At 40.5% G+C, this 16,172-nt stretch overlaps 1 protein-coding gene and 1 long non-coding RNA gene across 3 annotated transcripts in view; one reads left to right on the plus strand and one right to left on the minus strand.

The window, feature by feature from the left end:
* LOC146309939 (uncharacterized) overlaps positions 1-16,172 on the plus strand; it is an 83,443-nt gene that overhangs the window by 43,490 nt on the left and 23,781 nt on the right. For both annotated transcript variants that reach the window (XR_014772488.1, XR_014772489.1), the window contains exon 3: positions 7,481-7,601. This is a non-coding gene — a long non-coding RNA (uncharacterized LOC146309939). The remainder of the gene's footprint in view (positions 1-7,480; positions 7,602-16,172) is intronic.
* Positions 4,713-10,192, minus strand: nptx1l (neuronal pentraxin 1 like). Its single transcript, XM_084744909.1, has 5 exons — positions 9,626-10,192; positions 8,817-9,024; positions 7,466-7,710; positions 7,203-7,382; positions 4,713-5,915 (listed from the first exon to the last, which is right to left on the minus strand). Exons 1-5 carry the CDS (start codon positions 10,067-10,069, stop codon positions 5,694-5,696), a joined length of 1,299 nt encoding a protein of 432 aa, XP_084601035.1. The 5' UTR covers positions 10,070-10,192; the 3' UTR covers positions 4,713-5,693.

The raw sequence follows: 16,172 nt of genomic DNA on the forward strand, positions 1-16,172 counted from the left end.
GAACAACAAAATGGAAGGGTGCCAGGGGATTGAATGAAATATGCAGTACAGGAGAAATATGGGAAAAACGTACGAGTGTAAGCAGGTATGCATGAAATTTTCTAGAGATATTTATGGTTCCACGAGGACGAATCCTAATGACTTTGTTAACCCCCTGACATTTCCTCTTTCACCACCATGAGGTGGATTTTAGTGTTTTTTAGGCAAATATCTATATAACTAAGAGGTGGATTACAGTGAAATTAGGTGCACACATTCATGGTCCCCAGAGGAGGGACTGGACTAACTTTGATCCCTGACCTTTTGTCTAGCGAGTGTCATCATCAGGTTGCATTTTCAGCTGAACAGGAATTTTTGCTGTTGTTTTGGTTAAAACAAAGTATATGAGAAAAGTTGAATGTTTTCCTGTGTTTTAAGCAGCAATCACCCAGAACTGGTGAATCCAGATGGTACTGTATGATGATTTGACATGCAGCAAATACATGGTCTCCTGAATGAGGTAAAAGCTTGTTATCCACACTGTCACCTTATTAAAAAAGCTCAATTTTGTGTGCATTGCCTATGCAGATAAAAACTAAAATAAGAGGAGCCAGGTGTGGTAGACAAAAATCATCTCATATCTGCCCTTACTTTTTAAGGTAATTTGAACTGGAGTGCATGCAGACACAAACCAATTATGGGCCGAGGTCAACAGGCTGGTTATTATCTGGCAATGCCAGAAATATACCTGGACAGCTGGGGCAAGATTTAGGTCAACGGAAAAAAGACCTGATTCAGACTAATGTGCTCTGTAGGTCAACGAGGCCAGGTGGATCTAGTGGAGGAAGTCAATTTCTTCCTAGGCCTCTAGTGGCCACTCAGGAAGATATCATGCTGTGTATCTTTGTGTGTGTCTGTACATGTTTGCGTGGATATGTAGGGGGTTATGTGTGTGTGTGACTTTCAGTTATCAGCCCTGAAATTCAACCCCAAATGTGCCACACTATCTGTCTGTAATGGCTCTGCAATAGGTATGAGCTGAAGTTTGTCTGCTGTCTGGGGAAAACCCTATTGATGTCAAGTCGTTCTACCACCTCAGAGGTAGAGAATGGAAACCAATTTGTGGGACACATGAGCCGACTGCGGTGGGACCAAATGACCTCGCTAACAATAAAGGGAAGACCTTCAGACCCTGTAACCTCTAATGCAGGTGGTGTCAGCTATGATTCATTTGCAGAGAAGCTGCATAGACTGAGATGTATGACCTCAACGCCAAGCTTTTGTTGACAGAGAAAGCCATGTGTTTACAGTACAGTGTGTAAAAAGGTGTGTACTCAAAGTGTGTGCATGTATTGGTGTTTGTGCACTCCTTTGTAGAGCGATTTATGTTTAGTTAAGGTGCTGTTGTCTACAGTGCGCTCCTCTAGAAGTTGTTTTGATCTTCACCACCTTTAGGTCAATTTCTCACTAAAGAAAGATGGTGTTTTCACTTTCATCATTCTCTCTGGACGCAGGATGGGAAAAATTCAAAACCCACAAGCATATATGTTGATTGATGTTAATGATGATTAACATAAGTGAGCTTGAGTGACTTTAGACAGTGGCGTCTTTTTGGTAGTCTTTCAAGCATTAGCATGTCCAGCTAATTAATACTAACTAGCTACCTGCAGTAACATTACCTCCAGACAAAGTCATTAGATATCAAACTCACGGCTTATTCCCAGGGGTTTGTTATGTGGTGAGGTTGAAGTGGAGGATGTAGGCTGGTGCGGAATCAAAGTGGCCAATTGACAGTGCATCTTATTAAGTCTAAGCCAGGTTAGCCTGGCTCTTTTCCCAGCTCTCTTCCTATCCGGCTGGTCTGGCTGGGTGACCGTCTCAAGGTCCAGTGTGCTTAATCTAATCCCTGCGCTTCCTTTTTCCACATTAATGACTGTATTACAGACATCTATCATACATATACATGTCGTATTTCACCATCTGACCAGTGTCTGCCTGAATGTAAGCTAGCTTTAGCTTCAGAGTTCTTGTTTTAAAATGTGTCAGATGGAAATTTTAAAAAGTCCGTTGGAGACTGACTTCTCAGCTGACTCAAGGAGTTTAAGCACTGGCATTAGTTTACATTAGCCAATTACTCTTATTAAATCTTCTAGAGAGAGTTGTCATTGTCTTATTGAAGGGTCAATTATCTAGCCAAAGTTGTGTGAGAAATACTGTATGTGGTGAGGACCACCATATTTCAAACCACCTAACATATTTTGGTAGTTCATGTTGTTTTTCCCCAAATGTCAAATGTAGACTCATGCACAGGCCTGCACTGTGTCGCGCTGATATTTGGGACAAGCTGAAAGAAGAAGCATGTTTGAATCCATGAGAATTTACTGTTAATATGTTTCATGATCCTTCACCTATTTGAGACAAGGAGATGCAAAATAAGAGGTTAACACAAGTCACAGCCAGTCTTCAGTTCATTGTTAGGTATACTGATGTACCAGGAGAGGCACAGGATGGTCACAAGAAACTCTAGTAGGATCATCACTTTCACATTATAATTTACGATTAAGGTTTTAATAGGATTATAGGATTTGTTTTGGCCTTTCTGGAACCTTTGAATACCACATCTTCACTTCGTCCCACTGTACTTACGTGAAGCCACAATATCCTGGATAAAAGTGCTGCCATCTTGGTTATCTGCCATCTCTGGTTATATCATTTGGATCCAGAGTCTACGCAGTAGTGATCGGAGTTGGAGCCCCGATGTCGAGGTCCCGCCCATACAGGCCGACTCAACAGCAAGCAGAGCTCAGCTATCAATCAATCAATGATGTGAAGCCCCCTTTTTATAGCATCAAATAACTAATTAAAACCAAACTTATAAGAAAAATGAACACTTGAACAATCATCAACGTGATGAGAACTACCTCAAATTACAGAAACCATTTTTGAAAAAAAAATGTGTATTTTGATTTTTTAGTTTGGCCCATGTTCCATCTGCTCACATGGAGTGGACAGGATTTATGACCTAAACTGCAGCCAGCCATCAGATGATCGAGATGTTTTGGCATCACTTTTGGTGACCAGAAAAATGTACTACTGTATATATTGTGTTGGTTGGACAGAACAGTTTTTGTTGGCTAGCTTATTGTTCCACCATGTCCACTTCTATCAGCCTACTTGTTCAAAGTGGCTGTCACTGATCTGGATTTTATCAGACAATAGTTACAAAGTTTGTCTTAAAAGTGAAAGTTAAGGTGAGCTCAGACAGGTTGCCTGCAGGCTCCAGGGACACTGAAGGTACAAGAGACATACTTTGACAATGACGAGGGACAATGAGTCCTGCACTGTAAGCTCATTAGCTGTTTATAATTCTGTTAGTTGTCTTTCAATGTAAAGCTAAGCCTGTTATCCCTAAAACAAAAGCCCCCTGCTCAAAAATGCACACTGCCTGCCTTATTGCCTGCCAGACTCCATTAAAATTATTAAATTAAATACTGTTATTAACATCTACTCCTTCCAAAAGTTCATTAATGATTTCTCACAACTCATTAATGATTTCTCACAACTCATAAACAGACACTAACTCATTCAGCAAATATTGATATTAAGGTTAGCTCCATGTAAAGGGAATAAGCGTAATATAGGCAAACTAAAACAGATGTTACATACCGTAATGGAAAACATGCTGGCTGCAGCACTGTTGTTGTATTTCAACCTGGCATGTTTCTTTAATCTCTGATGACATATCATGGTCATTTTATGATTTACTACAGTAACAATACTACACATTTCACCTGTAATAACTTTTTTGGCCACTTGGGGCACAAACAAACTGACAGAAAAAACTTTCAGGTTGTTATCATGATCTTGTTAGTAAACAGTTGGCTATTTATGCATCCAGCAGAAACAAATCAATGTTAGCGGTCATTTGGAGTCGTCTTTCTGGCCATCTGATAAATATAAGTCCAACAGTCACCCTCATTTTAGCTCTGTTTTGGTCTCCACCAACTCCTGAGAGACAAAAAGTGGCTCTGCCACTGCTAAATAGTCCACTATGTTCACCAGCTAGTCACTAACTGTGTCTGTGTCTGTTCTGTTGCAGAGCTGGGTTATAACTCTCTGTAATTTCATCATTAGCGGCTCCTTTCACTTGCAAAAGTAGTCATGTAATCCATTGTTAAAGGACCAGTGTGTTGGACTTACTGGCATTTAGCAGTGATTGCAAACACCTGGTCTCACTCCCCCTTTTCAAGAGTGAAGAACAACCTACAATGGCCACGAAAGTATGAAAGGCTGTATCCAGAGTCAGTGTTTCGTATGTCTGTTCTGCACTGTTGTAGAAAACTGGTGGTGCAACAAGTCAGCCTCCATGGAAGAGGACCCATGCTCCCATTTTGATGTAACGAAAACAGCGATTCTCATTTTTCAGCTAATTATACACTAATGAAAATATACTCATGAGTACTTTCTTCCTCTTCTGCTATGTTCTGCCAATAAATCCCCTTAAATCTTATACACTTGACTTTTAATATAAGAATATTGATTGTAGCAGCCAAATGTAGTGGTTCAGTATAGAGAAAAGGTTAAAGATTCAGGAGTTGCTGACTCACGCAGGTGAAATTTAGACATTTAATTGTAGCGCCCTCATCTGTCAAATCCAAACATTTCATTAGATCTTGTATCATAAGGAGTGTGCAAAGTTTCAGATGTCTTAAATAAATATGTTTACACCTGTGTATGATTCAAGTATCACAATTTATTACAAAAACTAGAACTTTTTTTTATCTGTCGGTGTTGCCATGCTTTAAGCATATAACAATACAGTATAAAATCTCAACCCAAAAGTAGGATAGTAAAAGCAAAGATCATAGATGCTGACGCAGCATTTACAGAAGTTAAGACATGCTGTTACTGTACAGAGAACATTCCCGTTGAAGTACAAACATCTGCAAAATGCGTCATTATCATCAATGAATTGCATTTTACAATAAACAATCCGATCCAGCGTCATCCAGAGTGTTACAAGAAAACACCTCATTTGAAATTAATTTACAAGAAAATAAACAAAGAAACACTCTGCAAATCATAATGAATGTGCTGAGATTTTTTTTTCAACAGCCCAAGGCACTCAGGCTCAAATGTTGGCAATAAATACGTCATTCTTTACACAAAATCACGTCAAGCAGGTGGTGGCAGAGAAAGAATAGTGAGAGAGAAACAATGTCGTCTATTTCATAACCTCCTGAAGAACTCATTCCCGTTAAAGAAGTCCACCTTGTCCTTTTTCACAGTGAAAATCCCTGGCAGTCGAGACAGAAAAGACGTTTGAAGAAGTCAGTCAATTTTGTTTGATTGCGTGACATCTGTTCGCTAAAAACTACATGACCTCCTACTGTACTTTTGATGCTGGCCTGTCATTTTGGAGAGCGTCCTCTGCTCTCCGGAGCAGCGTCAGCAGCTTTTTCAAATGAAACCACGAGTAGGCCTGTTGTGCGTTCGAGCACCACAGGACGCCAAAAATGTCCACTTCCAGTGACCTGTCCCCCACATGAGAATCTGGTAAAAATCTATCAAGTGTCCACAAATGATGTTTTCAAATATCTATAACAAATCCAGATGCTATTCATTAAAATAACCGCCTCCTGATCTTTCAAACGAGTCTACCGAGGCTGTGACAAACAGAGTGGCTTTAACATTGATCTTCTCTTCCCTGCAGTTCAGTTGAGCTGGCGACAAGCTTCAAATGTCCACTTCGAGGCACCTCCGTAAATGTCGAGGCTCGTCTCCATCCATGCAAATACGTTGCCCACTTGCGCTTTGCTGCTGCAAGTCGCTAGATTGTATATCTCTCCGACTGATAGCTTCCGATCCCAGATGTGAAAATTTGCCAGGTCTCCAACAAAAGCTTGTGTGGCGTCAAATCCTCCTCCGAGTGTGTCCTGTAGTGAAGACAAATAGATTTAATCAAAGATGATATGATTTTTCGCCCCAGGCTCCTTCATGGAAAGAACAAAATTGCCTCCGTGGATTTATCTGTTCTTTTGTTTTTGTTTTTTTGACTGATTAAATTGAATGAGGGACATGCATCTTCAATCCACTGGGACACTTGATGAGACATAATCACCTTATTAAACCTATTACATGAATTAGACTGAGGATGAATGTGAAAATTGAAAACTGATTGTTTCCACAATTGTTTAAGAATTTTTCTGTCTTTCATTCATGGCGCACTCACTATGTAGACTCTGGGTGTCTGGAGCTGTAGATATCTTAGGCCTTGGTTAAAGTCCTAACAGCTTTTTTGACATTGACGTTGTTTATATTATCTGGTGTCCTCCTGTCTAGTGTCCTAATGATAGGTGATTCTATATGACATTAGACATATTGTATAAAACCTTTTAAACGTTTCTGTGGTTATTTCAAGCTTTTGGTATAACTGTGCCTTTGTGTACACTCTGTATCAAATCTGTATACAGATATGTCCTGTATTAAACTCATACATTGAAGTAAGAATAACTGAGGCTCCTCAAGTTGTTCTTTTGTTCATCAAAGCAAAGTCTGACAGGAAGTATTTCTCTGTAAGCAGTAAAATGCAAAAATTACTTTTCCACCTTGTTAGCTAATGTTTTGTGACACGACATTATTGTATTTAACAAAATGATATCTTATTGTATAATGATCCCTCTGCATTAAGCCCTTCCCCAGCAGTTATAGTGAGTAAAGTGTAGTAAATGCAGGTAATTTGTGGCTTGAACTAGAATTTGTTGCCTTCATGGTTCCATAAAGTACACTGTAAAAACTAGATTTCTGAATCACACTCTCGAGTTTTGAACTAAGCTAAACAACATTTTGCCAATTTATAATATTTTATTGAGATAATTTACTTTGTCTTCTTTAGATGAACTTGAATCTTTGAGTTTTAGTAACCCCCAAAAAATGTATCTCAAAAACTGTCCACCATGAGCTGTGAACCTGATTTACATTATTTGTGTGCTTGAAAATTAAATGGTTGCAATAGAATATATTAAATGATGAACCATTAATCATCTTCACTTCAATGAGATTATTCAACAGTTTTTGAAATACAGTTTTTTGGAAGGTTTCTAAAACTTAACCACGCTATCTCAACAAAACGTTAAAAAAAAAAAAAAAAAAAAAAAAAGCTTAAAAATATCCAAGTTTATTGAAAGGCATATGCATTTGAGGCAGATGCGTGTTGTGTTTACCTGCTCCTGACCGAGGATCAGCAGGCCCTGTGGTTTGATGGGATGATATGGGGCCAGATTCTCCCCGCTCCCCCTCTTGACTCCATCTTGGAAAGCTTCCCACACACCGTCACGAGTGGTCCAGGTTACACAGATGTGATGCCACTTCCCATCATTGATGAGGAAAGGCAGCTTTGCAACCTTGAAAAAGACAGATGATTGTTTGCTGCAGTAAACAACAAAAAAATCAATCTCTAGTCATTCCCACTGTGTTTCAGACATACCTTGTCATTTATCAGAATCTCCATTGGGTTGTTCCCCCACTCTATGAGGACCAGCTCGTTGGCTTGACCAGGAACTGCGTAGGAGAAAGGTGTGCCCACTCCCGGGGACGCGTTGGATTTGAGCCACATGCACACGGTGAGGGCGTACATCTCCGGCAAACTCTTCTTCACTTTTGCGTACATGTAGTTGGTTCTCAGTGGGAACGTGAGCTGGAATTTATCCAGAGGCCTGTTTTCTCTTTGACCTGTGAGCGAGAAATAGAAAATAGTTGGCTTCAGACACTTTGGGGGAGGCAGAATCAGTGTGTTTCTTTCATGTTTCCCATATTAAACACAGATGTATCATTCCAAACGCACACATCCTGGGGATTTACATAGGAATTATATGTTACACAACAAATCCACAATCGTGACGCTCCAGATTTGCTTTAATCTCGCATGATAAGTCTATCACAGGAGTACTGGCATTGCCAACCTTCATCTGTTGTTGTCTTCTCCCCTACCACACCTCTCTGTTTTACTGCTGTATAAGTTGTTCTTTCGCTGTATGGTATCAGAGACCCAGTGGTTTGAAGTTCTTAAATGTCTCACAGAGCAAATGGAGGGATGGGTCGTTCACTGCGTGTTTAAAATGGTTTAATCTGCATGAATTAGAGCAGGAAACTGTCGAATATACCGGGCTGCTCCAGCTTTGAGCGGATGAGTAAAACATTAAATCGACTGCTGAGGTCATTAAAGCTCATAATGCCAAACTGGATTTTTTTTTTTCTAATATCTCTTCTTGATTGCTGAGAGTCACTGCTCCTCGTTCCTCTTTTCCACCCATCCCTACATACATTTAACACACCCACTAAACCACTGGTGGACTCATGGGGGTGGTGGTGAGGGAGGCAATCGCCCCCCAGTATCTTGATGTTCTAAACAACGAAGCAAGATCTGCACTCTTGGATGCACATGTGGTAGATGAACATGATAGACTGCTCTCTTGGGTGCACTTTTAGTGGAAAAATATGATAAAATGCCCCCTGGGATGCCTTTGCAGAAAAGTGCCATACAGGCTGCCCCACATACTAAAAGATGATTTGGCCTCTATGTGCCCTTAAGTAGTTAAATATTTCTCTTTCTGTTTTATGACAGAGTTGTAGTTATTGTGGAATAACACATTTTTAATATTAACCAAGAACTGGAACTTTCTCCGCATTACATGCGTAATAATTTTCACCACGCTGGTGCCCTTTTTAATTTGCTTTAAAACCCTGCGGACAGCCTGAATCCGCCACTGCACCAAATCCTCCCAAGATCTCCTTTTACTTTTTACGCACACGCCCATCACCTCCTCCCTTGCAGCTACCTTTCTCCAGGTCGGTGATCCTCTGGTGTAGAGACGTGAGGGTGGACTCCACTCTCCCACGCTGCTCCGTCTCGTTGCGGAGCCCGGGCTTCCCCTCCTCGATGCTGTTCACCCGGGACAACACCTGCTTCTCCAAGTCGTCGATTTTACTTTGGAGCAGGTCTTTGAGGCTGTTCGCCTGCACCGAGTTGTTACTCCTGCTAAATTGCTGTCAGGAGGGGAAAGAAGCATTTAGCTCAATGTAAAGAATGATTCTGATTACAGATTGACTTCTTTCCTGTCTTACTATAAAGCTGGACAACCGACTTGATTTATTTCTCTCATGTCACATATTTAATAAATTTAAAGCAACTACAAGGAGTTTTTAACTGGTTATGAAACAGTCTCCGTTTATTACTGATGCCTCAATATGATCGAGACTAGTTAAGACCATGCAAGAGAAGATCGGATATGTTTTTGAGTTACTCTTAATGCACCGGGTCGGAATCCCCATGAAATCAGATGAAACGGGCCTGTTTACACTTCCCCGGTAAAGTTAGTATGTTAAGAGGATAACTATGTTTTTGTCGGTTTATTGTGTGGTTATGACAGTGGAAACACGACTCATTTTGTCCACGGGAGCCTCCAAAATCAACACAATATTAAAGTTCCTTGTAGTAGCTTTAATATTGTTAGTCACCCATTATTAGACCCGAATCACCTCTTGTTAATTTTATTTTTATTTCAAAAGTGGTTGTAAATTGGTCGACGGAGCTTTGCGCAGAGCGCCCAAAGTGTTGAAAGGGTCCCCGACAGCATCAGCAGCCTACCTCCAGGTTTTCTAATCTCTGCTTCAGCGACTGTAAAGTCTGTGATAGTTGCGTCAAAGTGTCAGCGGGGCCCCTCGATACGTCCCCCATTGTGTTTTTGGTCCCAGCTTCTTTCCTCCTGCTCCCGGGCCGCGCGTCCCCGGGCTCGATGCCGCTCTGGCTCTCACACCGAGCCAACTTTGAGGTCAGTTCTCTGATGGTCTCTTTCTGGTTCATGATGGTCTCTTTCTGCTGCAACACCGTCTCCCGCAGCTGCATGACGGTGGTCTTCAAGTCCTCCCCCGGCACACTGTTCTGCAACGTGGCCGCGCATATGTCCATATCCTTGGGTACGGACGTGCAAATGAACTGCGTCTGTCCGCCAAAGTCTTGAGACGAACTTTCCAAAAGCAGGCATGAAAATAGAAAAAGTCTCCAGCAGACCCCGTTCTTCCCGGCCCGCATGTCGGCGTCTGTGCTGTGCTGGGCTGCGATTTTTTGTTCGGGTTGACGAGCCGCAGTGACTTCGCGCTCCTGTCCCGCTTGTTGTTGTAATCCGTCCGTGGAAAGTGCAGCCGTTTTTATACAGCCAGCCTGGTTCTGCGCAGAGCTGCTTCACTGCATCACGACCGGAGGGGAGGGAATCGCGCCGTCCCCGTTTAATCGGCTCCAGAAAGCAGCGTCACATTCAAGAGATGAAACCCATTTTGCTTTCAGGCTCCCACATGTTAAATCTTTCATCACTTCGACTATTTGTCATTTCTCGCTGTGTATTATTCATCTGGAAAACGCGCATTTGTAGGCAGTGAAGAGAGGGGTTTGCTTGCGTGGCGGGGTGCCAAGAGAGCCAGCTGTGTTTGTTTTGTTGTGCGCGCACAGAAAACTCTCACTCTCACACACACACACACACACACACACAGGAGGAGGATGCAGATCAGAAGTTGCAGCAATTTGTGGTCGGCAGAGTCCCTGCAGATTCAGCACCAAGGACAGCTCCGACCACATCACATTATCACAGAGCGCAGAGGAGCGGCTCAGCTGGAGATGCTGCTTAATTTCCAGCTGCTGATACCTTTTTTTCCCTCCTCTCACTTTGTTTCAGCATATACACATGTTCCTCTTAGTCTGTGTTTCTCTCAGATTAGACGTGTTTATTTCACGTTTATTAAAAACGCATAGCTTATTTTTTTTTCAGGTCAAACTCCCAGCCCAGTCCTCCCCCAACACCTCACACACCTTATTCCCACTGACCCTCTCCTGCAGTGGCGATCTGCTCTCCACATCACTGCTCTAATCATCTCAATAATTCAGTCTCTCAAATGATAATCTGTCCCCAAGCCATTTGCCCCATCTATTATTCAGGAAGGACAATTTTATTATTTTTCGTTGCCCACTCGGCTCTTATTTATTCAGTCAATGTTGAAAATAAAATGAAAACATTCTGAATAAGTAATGAAAACATATCGGCTCTCAGATTAAAATCGATTGCTTGTGAGAGATGAACACAGGCCGACGTACACAGCATGAGAGACAAAGGTGTGGAAGTGACAAAAGGATCTTAGATGGAGGAGGTTACATAGGTCAGGGCATAATTACTATCATCTACAGCACATCTCTAAAGCTAAATGGTTCATAACTGCAGGTGCAGATATTAACACTGAATGACTGATTCAATTGTTGTCGGGAGGAAGAGCTTCATTTCAACCTTGTAAAGCCCACAAAGAGTAGAATTAGACCTGGTGCAATATACTGTGTGACTGTAGGCATTTTATCAGTGTATGGAAATGATTTAGCAACTATATGGTGAGAGATTTAAAGGGACAGTTCAGCCCTAAATCAAAACTACATTTTTTTCTCATGCCCATAGTGCTATTTATGCATCTAGATTGTTTTGGTGTGACTTGCAGTCTTACAGATACCAGCCATTATATTTCCTTTTAAAACGTTGGGTGAAAAAAACCTTTTCAAGGTAACTGCCTTAACTAGATTTTTGAGTTTTGAATCAAAGTCAAAAGGCTTGAAACAAACTACACAAAGTTTTGCCAACCTATGATCTTTTGTTGAGATCATTTTCTTTTTACCTGAAGCTTTGAGTTTTAGAAACCTGACAAAGATGTATTTCAAAAACTGTTCACAGTGAGCTGTGAACCAGGTTTGTCATTATTTGGGTGCTTGAAAATTAAATTGTTGCTGTTGAAAATATTATTTTCACTTTCACTTCAATGAGTTTACTCAACAGCTTTTGAAATCTGTGGGTTTTTAAGACTCAGAGATTCATGTTTATCTGAAGAAGAGTAAATTATCTCAAGAAAACATTATAAAACGTTTTCAAAACTTTAGAATTTGGGTTGCAGTGTTGTGATGTGTTGTATGGGTTTTTGTATGTATTTTTACATTGTAGATTAAGAGACATGCTGGTACAGTGCTAACCCTCACAGAAAGGAAGTCCTGAGTTTGAATCCCTCAGCCAGCTGGGGTGCTGGGGAGTTTGTGGCTGGGGCAAGTTGTATGTACTTCTGTACGGAGTTTGCATGTTCTCCTCGTGTCCGTATGGGTTCTCTCCAGGTACTCCGGCTTCCTCCCACAGTCCAAAGACATGCAGCATAATAGGTTAACTGGTGACTCTATCTGTGAATGTGAGAGTGAATGGTTTGTCACTATGTGTCATGCCTGTCGTAAACTGGCAACTTGTCCAGGATGAACCCCACCTCTCTCCCAATATCAGCTGTGATAGGCTCCAGGCCCCCACAACCACAACCCTTCAAGGATAAGCGGTTACGGACAATGAATGCATGAATGAATAAATGAATGAATATAGATTAAGAGACACTAAAACTATATGTAGTAAGCAAAAACTGTGAAAAGAAGGCAAATTATGCTCCTTATTTTAGATTCTTAAAAAGAAACAGCATTCTTGCACTGTCTTCTGCCTTTAAATCAAAGTTTTAATAACATTGTTATTAAACATTGTTATTAATAGCATAGTTATAACATTGTTAATAACATATTAATAACATCGTTATTAAATCTTTGACTGCAAGTTCAGAGGACAGTGTGTGTGAGTGTCTTGTTGCTTTTTATTTCAACCCATAGGCTTCTCCTATGCACGTTGTTGATTTGTGTGTACAAAACTTTTTTGCTCTTTGATATTTTAGATTCTTCAAAGTGGCCACCTTTTGCTTTGATGACAGCTTTGTACACTGTTGGTATGATCTGAATATATATATATTTTTTTACATCAATAAAGAAAAAATGAGCAGCCGACATCTCTAAAACCTGCCAACTCACACCAAGGTGATGAAAATACAGCACTATGTGCCAGACATAAAAATATGTATTACTGATTTAGGGGTGAATTATCCCTTTAAAGTAAATCCTGCTCTGAAGTATTTCCTTGGTCCACAATAAAGTTATTGTCTCTGTGATGTTTTGCCACATAAGAGTTTTGTGATTTTGATAAGTCATTGCATGATGTTGTAATCTTAAAATACATTAGGCAAAGTAAAGTAAAGAGTGTTATAACATGTGACATAACTTGTTTATTTATTGTCTCTTGACCGTCTCCTGTGGATTATGGCTCATTTTAATGATGCGACATCTAAGAGGAATGAAAAGGGAGAGAGGTTTAGTGACTTTACTCTCTGTCCGTAATCCAAAGTTGATGGACAGTTTTTGATAGTATGAAAAACAAATATGAAGCTTACAGGTGTGAAAGTAATTTCATAAGAAAAACTGGATTTTTTTTAGGTGATGTAACCGTCCAGATTTGTGTAACCGTTGCTGCTGGTGGCGTGCCTGTCTCGAGGTTTTCAGAAAAAGGGGATGATAGAAGTAAAATACGGGTCCAAGGTCAACACCAAGAAGCCGACTCTTTGTTTAAGCAGAGCCATCTGAGCCCTTTTTTGGTGAGCATCCATCTGACAGGGGCATTCACAGAAAACTAAACAGAGAATGTGTAGAGCAGTAACACCAGTACAGAGCAGAGTGATGCTTTTAGCTGCATTGCTTTCGGGTAAAATATAAACAGACAAAAAAAATTGAAACTTTATTAGATGTTATGCAACATAGAGCCGTGCACTCTGGTCCTGTTAGAGCACCCTAACTTGCAGAGCAAGAAATATGAGTAAACAACTCCTTCTCTCCATCATATCAACCATCTGGTTAGATTGTGCTGGTTATATAATGACGCATTATAAACCACAGAGCTTTGCACTTATTTGCAAAGGACAGAATGGTAGTTTAAATATTTTACATTTTTGTTTGGGTTGAGTTTATCTTACTGTATGTACTGTATAATCAGGAAGAAAAGCCTAGACATCTTCTACCCCTGTGGGACCAAAGTAGCAATGCAAAATGTCCAAAGTCTGTCTCTCATTATGAATTCATTATTCAGTGCTTCCCACACAAACAAGTCTCAGAGCCATATGCTTAAAGAAGAAAAGCCTTCACTCGTCTGCGCTCCTCAGAAACACACTGTACCTCTTCCCATCACCTCCACTCTTCCCTGCGTTCCTCCCCTTCGCCGTCCTCTCCTCTCCTCCCACAAGCTGCTCAAGTAGCCTCTTAAAGCACACTGCTGCTTTGTAGCCTTACCAGTCTCTCAAATTATCATTTTCTTCCACAATGCCATGAGTTGGCCCTGTAAGCATATTGAGTTATGCTGAAATTAAAAAAAAAAAAAAAAAAAAAGCATTGTAACAGCTGTTGAATTTATAATGTTGTTAGCCGTGGTGTGCATGAAATAATAATAGGGTTTGGAAGAAATGATTATCTGTTGTTCAAGTCATTCTACTAGACATGATGGCACAACAATCGGTGACACTGGAGATACTAATCTCATACAAACAGCTGCCAGTAACTCTTATCACAGTCCTACAGCCTCGCTCCTGTCTGTGCTGCCGAGCCGCCATCCCACCTGTTGTTGCGAACAGTATCTCCTTAATAATGCATTCTAACACCGTGGAAATGCTTTCTGCAGCACCAGGGATCAATAGTTGTAATTTCACATGTTGGCATCCTGCCTTGACTTGCTTTTCCTTGCCCCCTCCTGCTATAATGTAATGAAGACCATTAGGAGGGAAACTATTCAGTGATTCTTATTTGTTTTAAATTAGGCAAATGCTATTTGCACCCAGGGTGGAATAGCCAGTGTGGCTATTTACACCCAGGTGTATGTAGCCTAGCATGGCAGAGACCCAGGTGTCTACAGCCCACAATGCTACTTGCGGCTATAAATGTGGCTACTTACATCTACATGACAGAGGCAAACTATGATCTTTCCCTAAACCTAACCAGGAAGTTTTGTTGCCAAAACCTAACCAAACTATGACTGAAAACTGAAAATAATAATAAGAATTAAAAAAAAAAAACTTCTACATTTTATAACAAGAAAGTGTGGTGTAAATGTTTATCTGTTGACATCAGGGCTTGGTTACATAACGACTTTAATGTGTCTGAAACCTGAAACAGTGTTTCAAGAGTATCTATCCTCCATATCCAGACATATTTCTGAGTGCAACAGGATAGGCAGGATGGAATATGTCATTTATTTTATTCCATAACCTAAAATATCATACTGCTGCTAACAAGCGGAATAATGAATCTTAGCTCTATGCTGCTTAAAGTTGAAGGTGGTTGATGTGTGGGTGTCATGATATTATTGGTTGAAACTAGTTGGTCAACAAGTTAACATAAGCACATATCTTCATTTTACAGGAAGAAAATATGACTTTATTTTTGGTATATACTTGTGCTCAGATCTTGGGGGCAATTAAAGGGAATGTGTCCTGCTGCAGCAAAGTATTTAGAAATAAGTTATGTGAATGAAAATATGTATTTAATGGAAGCAGGCTCATCTTTTGAAATAATTCACACACAAACACAGCACTTTTTGTAAAGTTTTGTTTGTCTATCCTGCAAAGTGGTATTTTCATTTGGTGAAAACAAGAGCAACAGTGCTGGGCTGGTCCATATCTGTAGTGCGTCTGTGGCAAACACTTCATCACACATTAGTTAATGATGTTCCTGAGTAAATGACGTGCGCCAAATTGGTCTGTAAATTGAAATGAATCAGAGACGAGTCTTTGTGATGGTGGAAGTGAAAATTGTGTCCCTTCGTAAAACAGAGTTTGGTTTAACAGTCTGCCCACTTGAAAGACCGCCGGGAGCAGAGGGTATTTCAGCGCCAATAATTTACACAAATTTAGCCGACCTACCTTCTAATAATGAACAATAGAATATAATATAGTAATAAGCACGACCTGCAAAAGTGCAATCAGTTTAGAGACAGAGGCTCCACTCCACTTGGCACCCCATTTTTCATTTCATCTGGACTTTAATATCAGAAACAGTCAAGTGCTGTTCGCTCAGATTCTTTGCCGGTGTCCAAAAATCACTCCATTAATAAGAAACACTCAGTAGTTTGTAGTGAGCAGTAAATTGAGGTTTTAGATATTTTATGAATCACTTCCATTTTGTGTCCTCACTGACAGGTGTGGTGTCACGCATATTTTCCTTTTTGTATCAGTACAATGCAACACATTGCATTGTGGGAATGTTAGCAGACAGT

The sequence above is a fragment of the Lutjanus erythropterus genome, chromosome 19 (assembly GCF_056507025.1).
Source record: "Lutjanus erythropterus isolate fLutEry1 chromosome 19, fLutEry1.hap2, whole genome shotgun sequence".
Lineage (NCBI taxonomy): Eukaryota > Metazoa > Chordata > Actinopteri > Lutjaniformes > Lutjanidae > Lutjanus > Lutjanus erythropterus.

Coding starts and splice junctions, on each gene's coding strand:
- nptx1l (XM_084744909.1), bottom strand. CDS start 10,069: ATGCGGGCCGGGAAGAACGGGGTCTGCTGGAGACTTTTTCTATTTTCA. Junction 7,383..7,465: donor AGATTCTGATAAATGACAAG/GTATGTCTGAAA, acceptor GTCTTTTTCAAG/GTTGCAAAGCTGCCTTTCCT. Junction 5,916..7,202: donor TGATCCTCGGTCAGGAGCAG/GTAAACACAACA, acceptor TCTTCACTACAG/GACACACTCGGAGGAGGATT.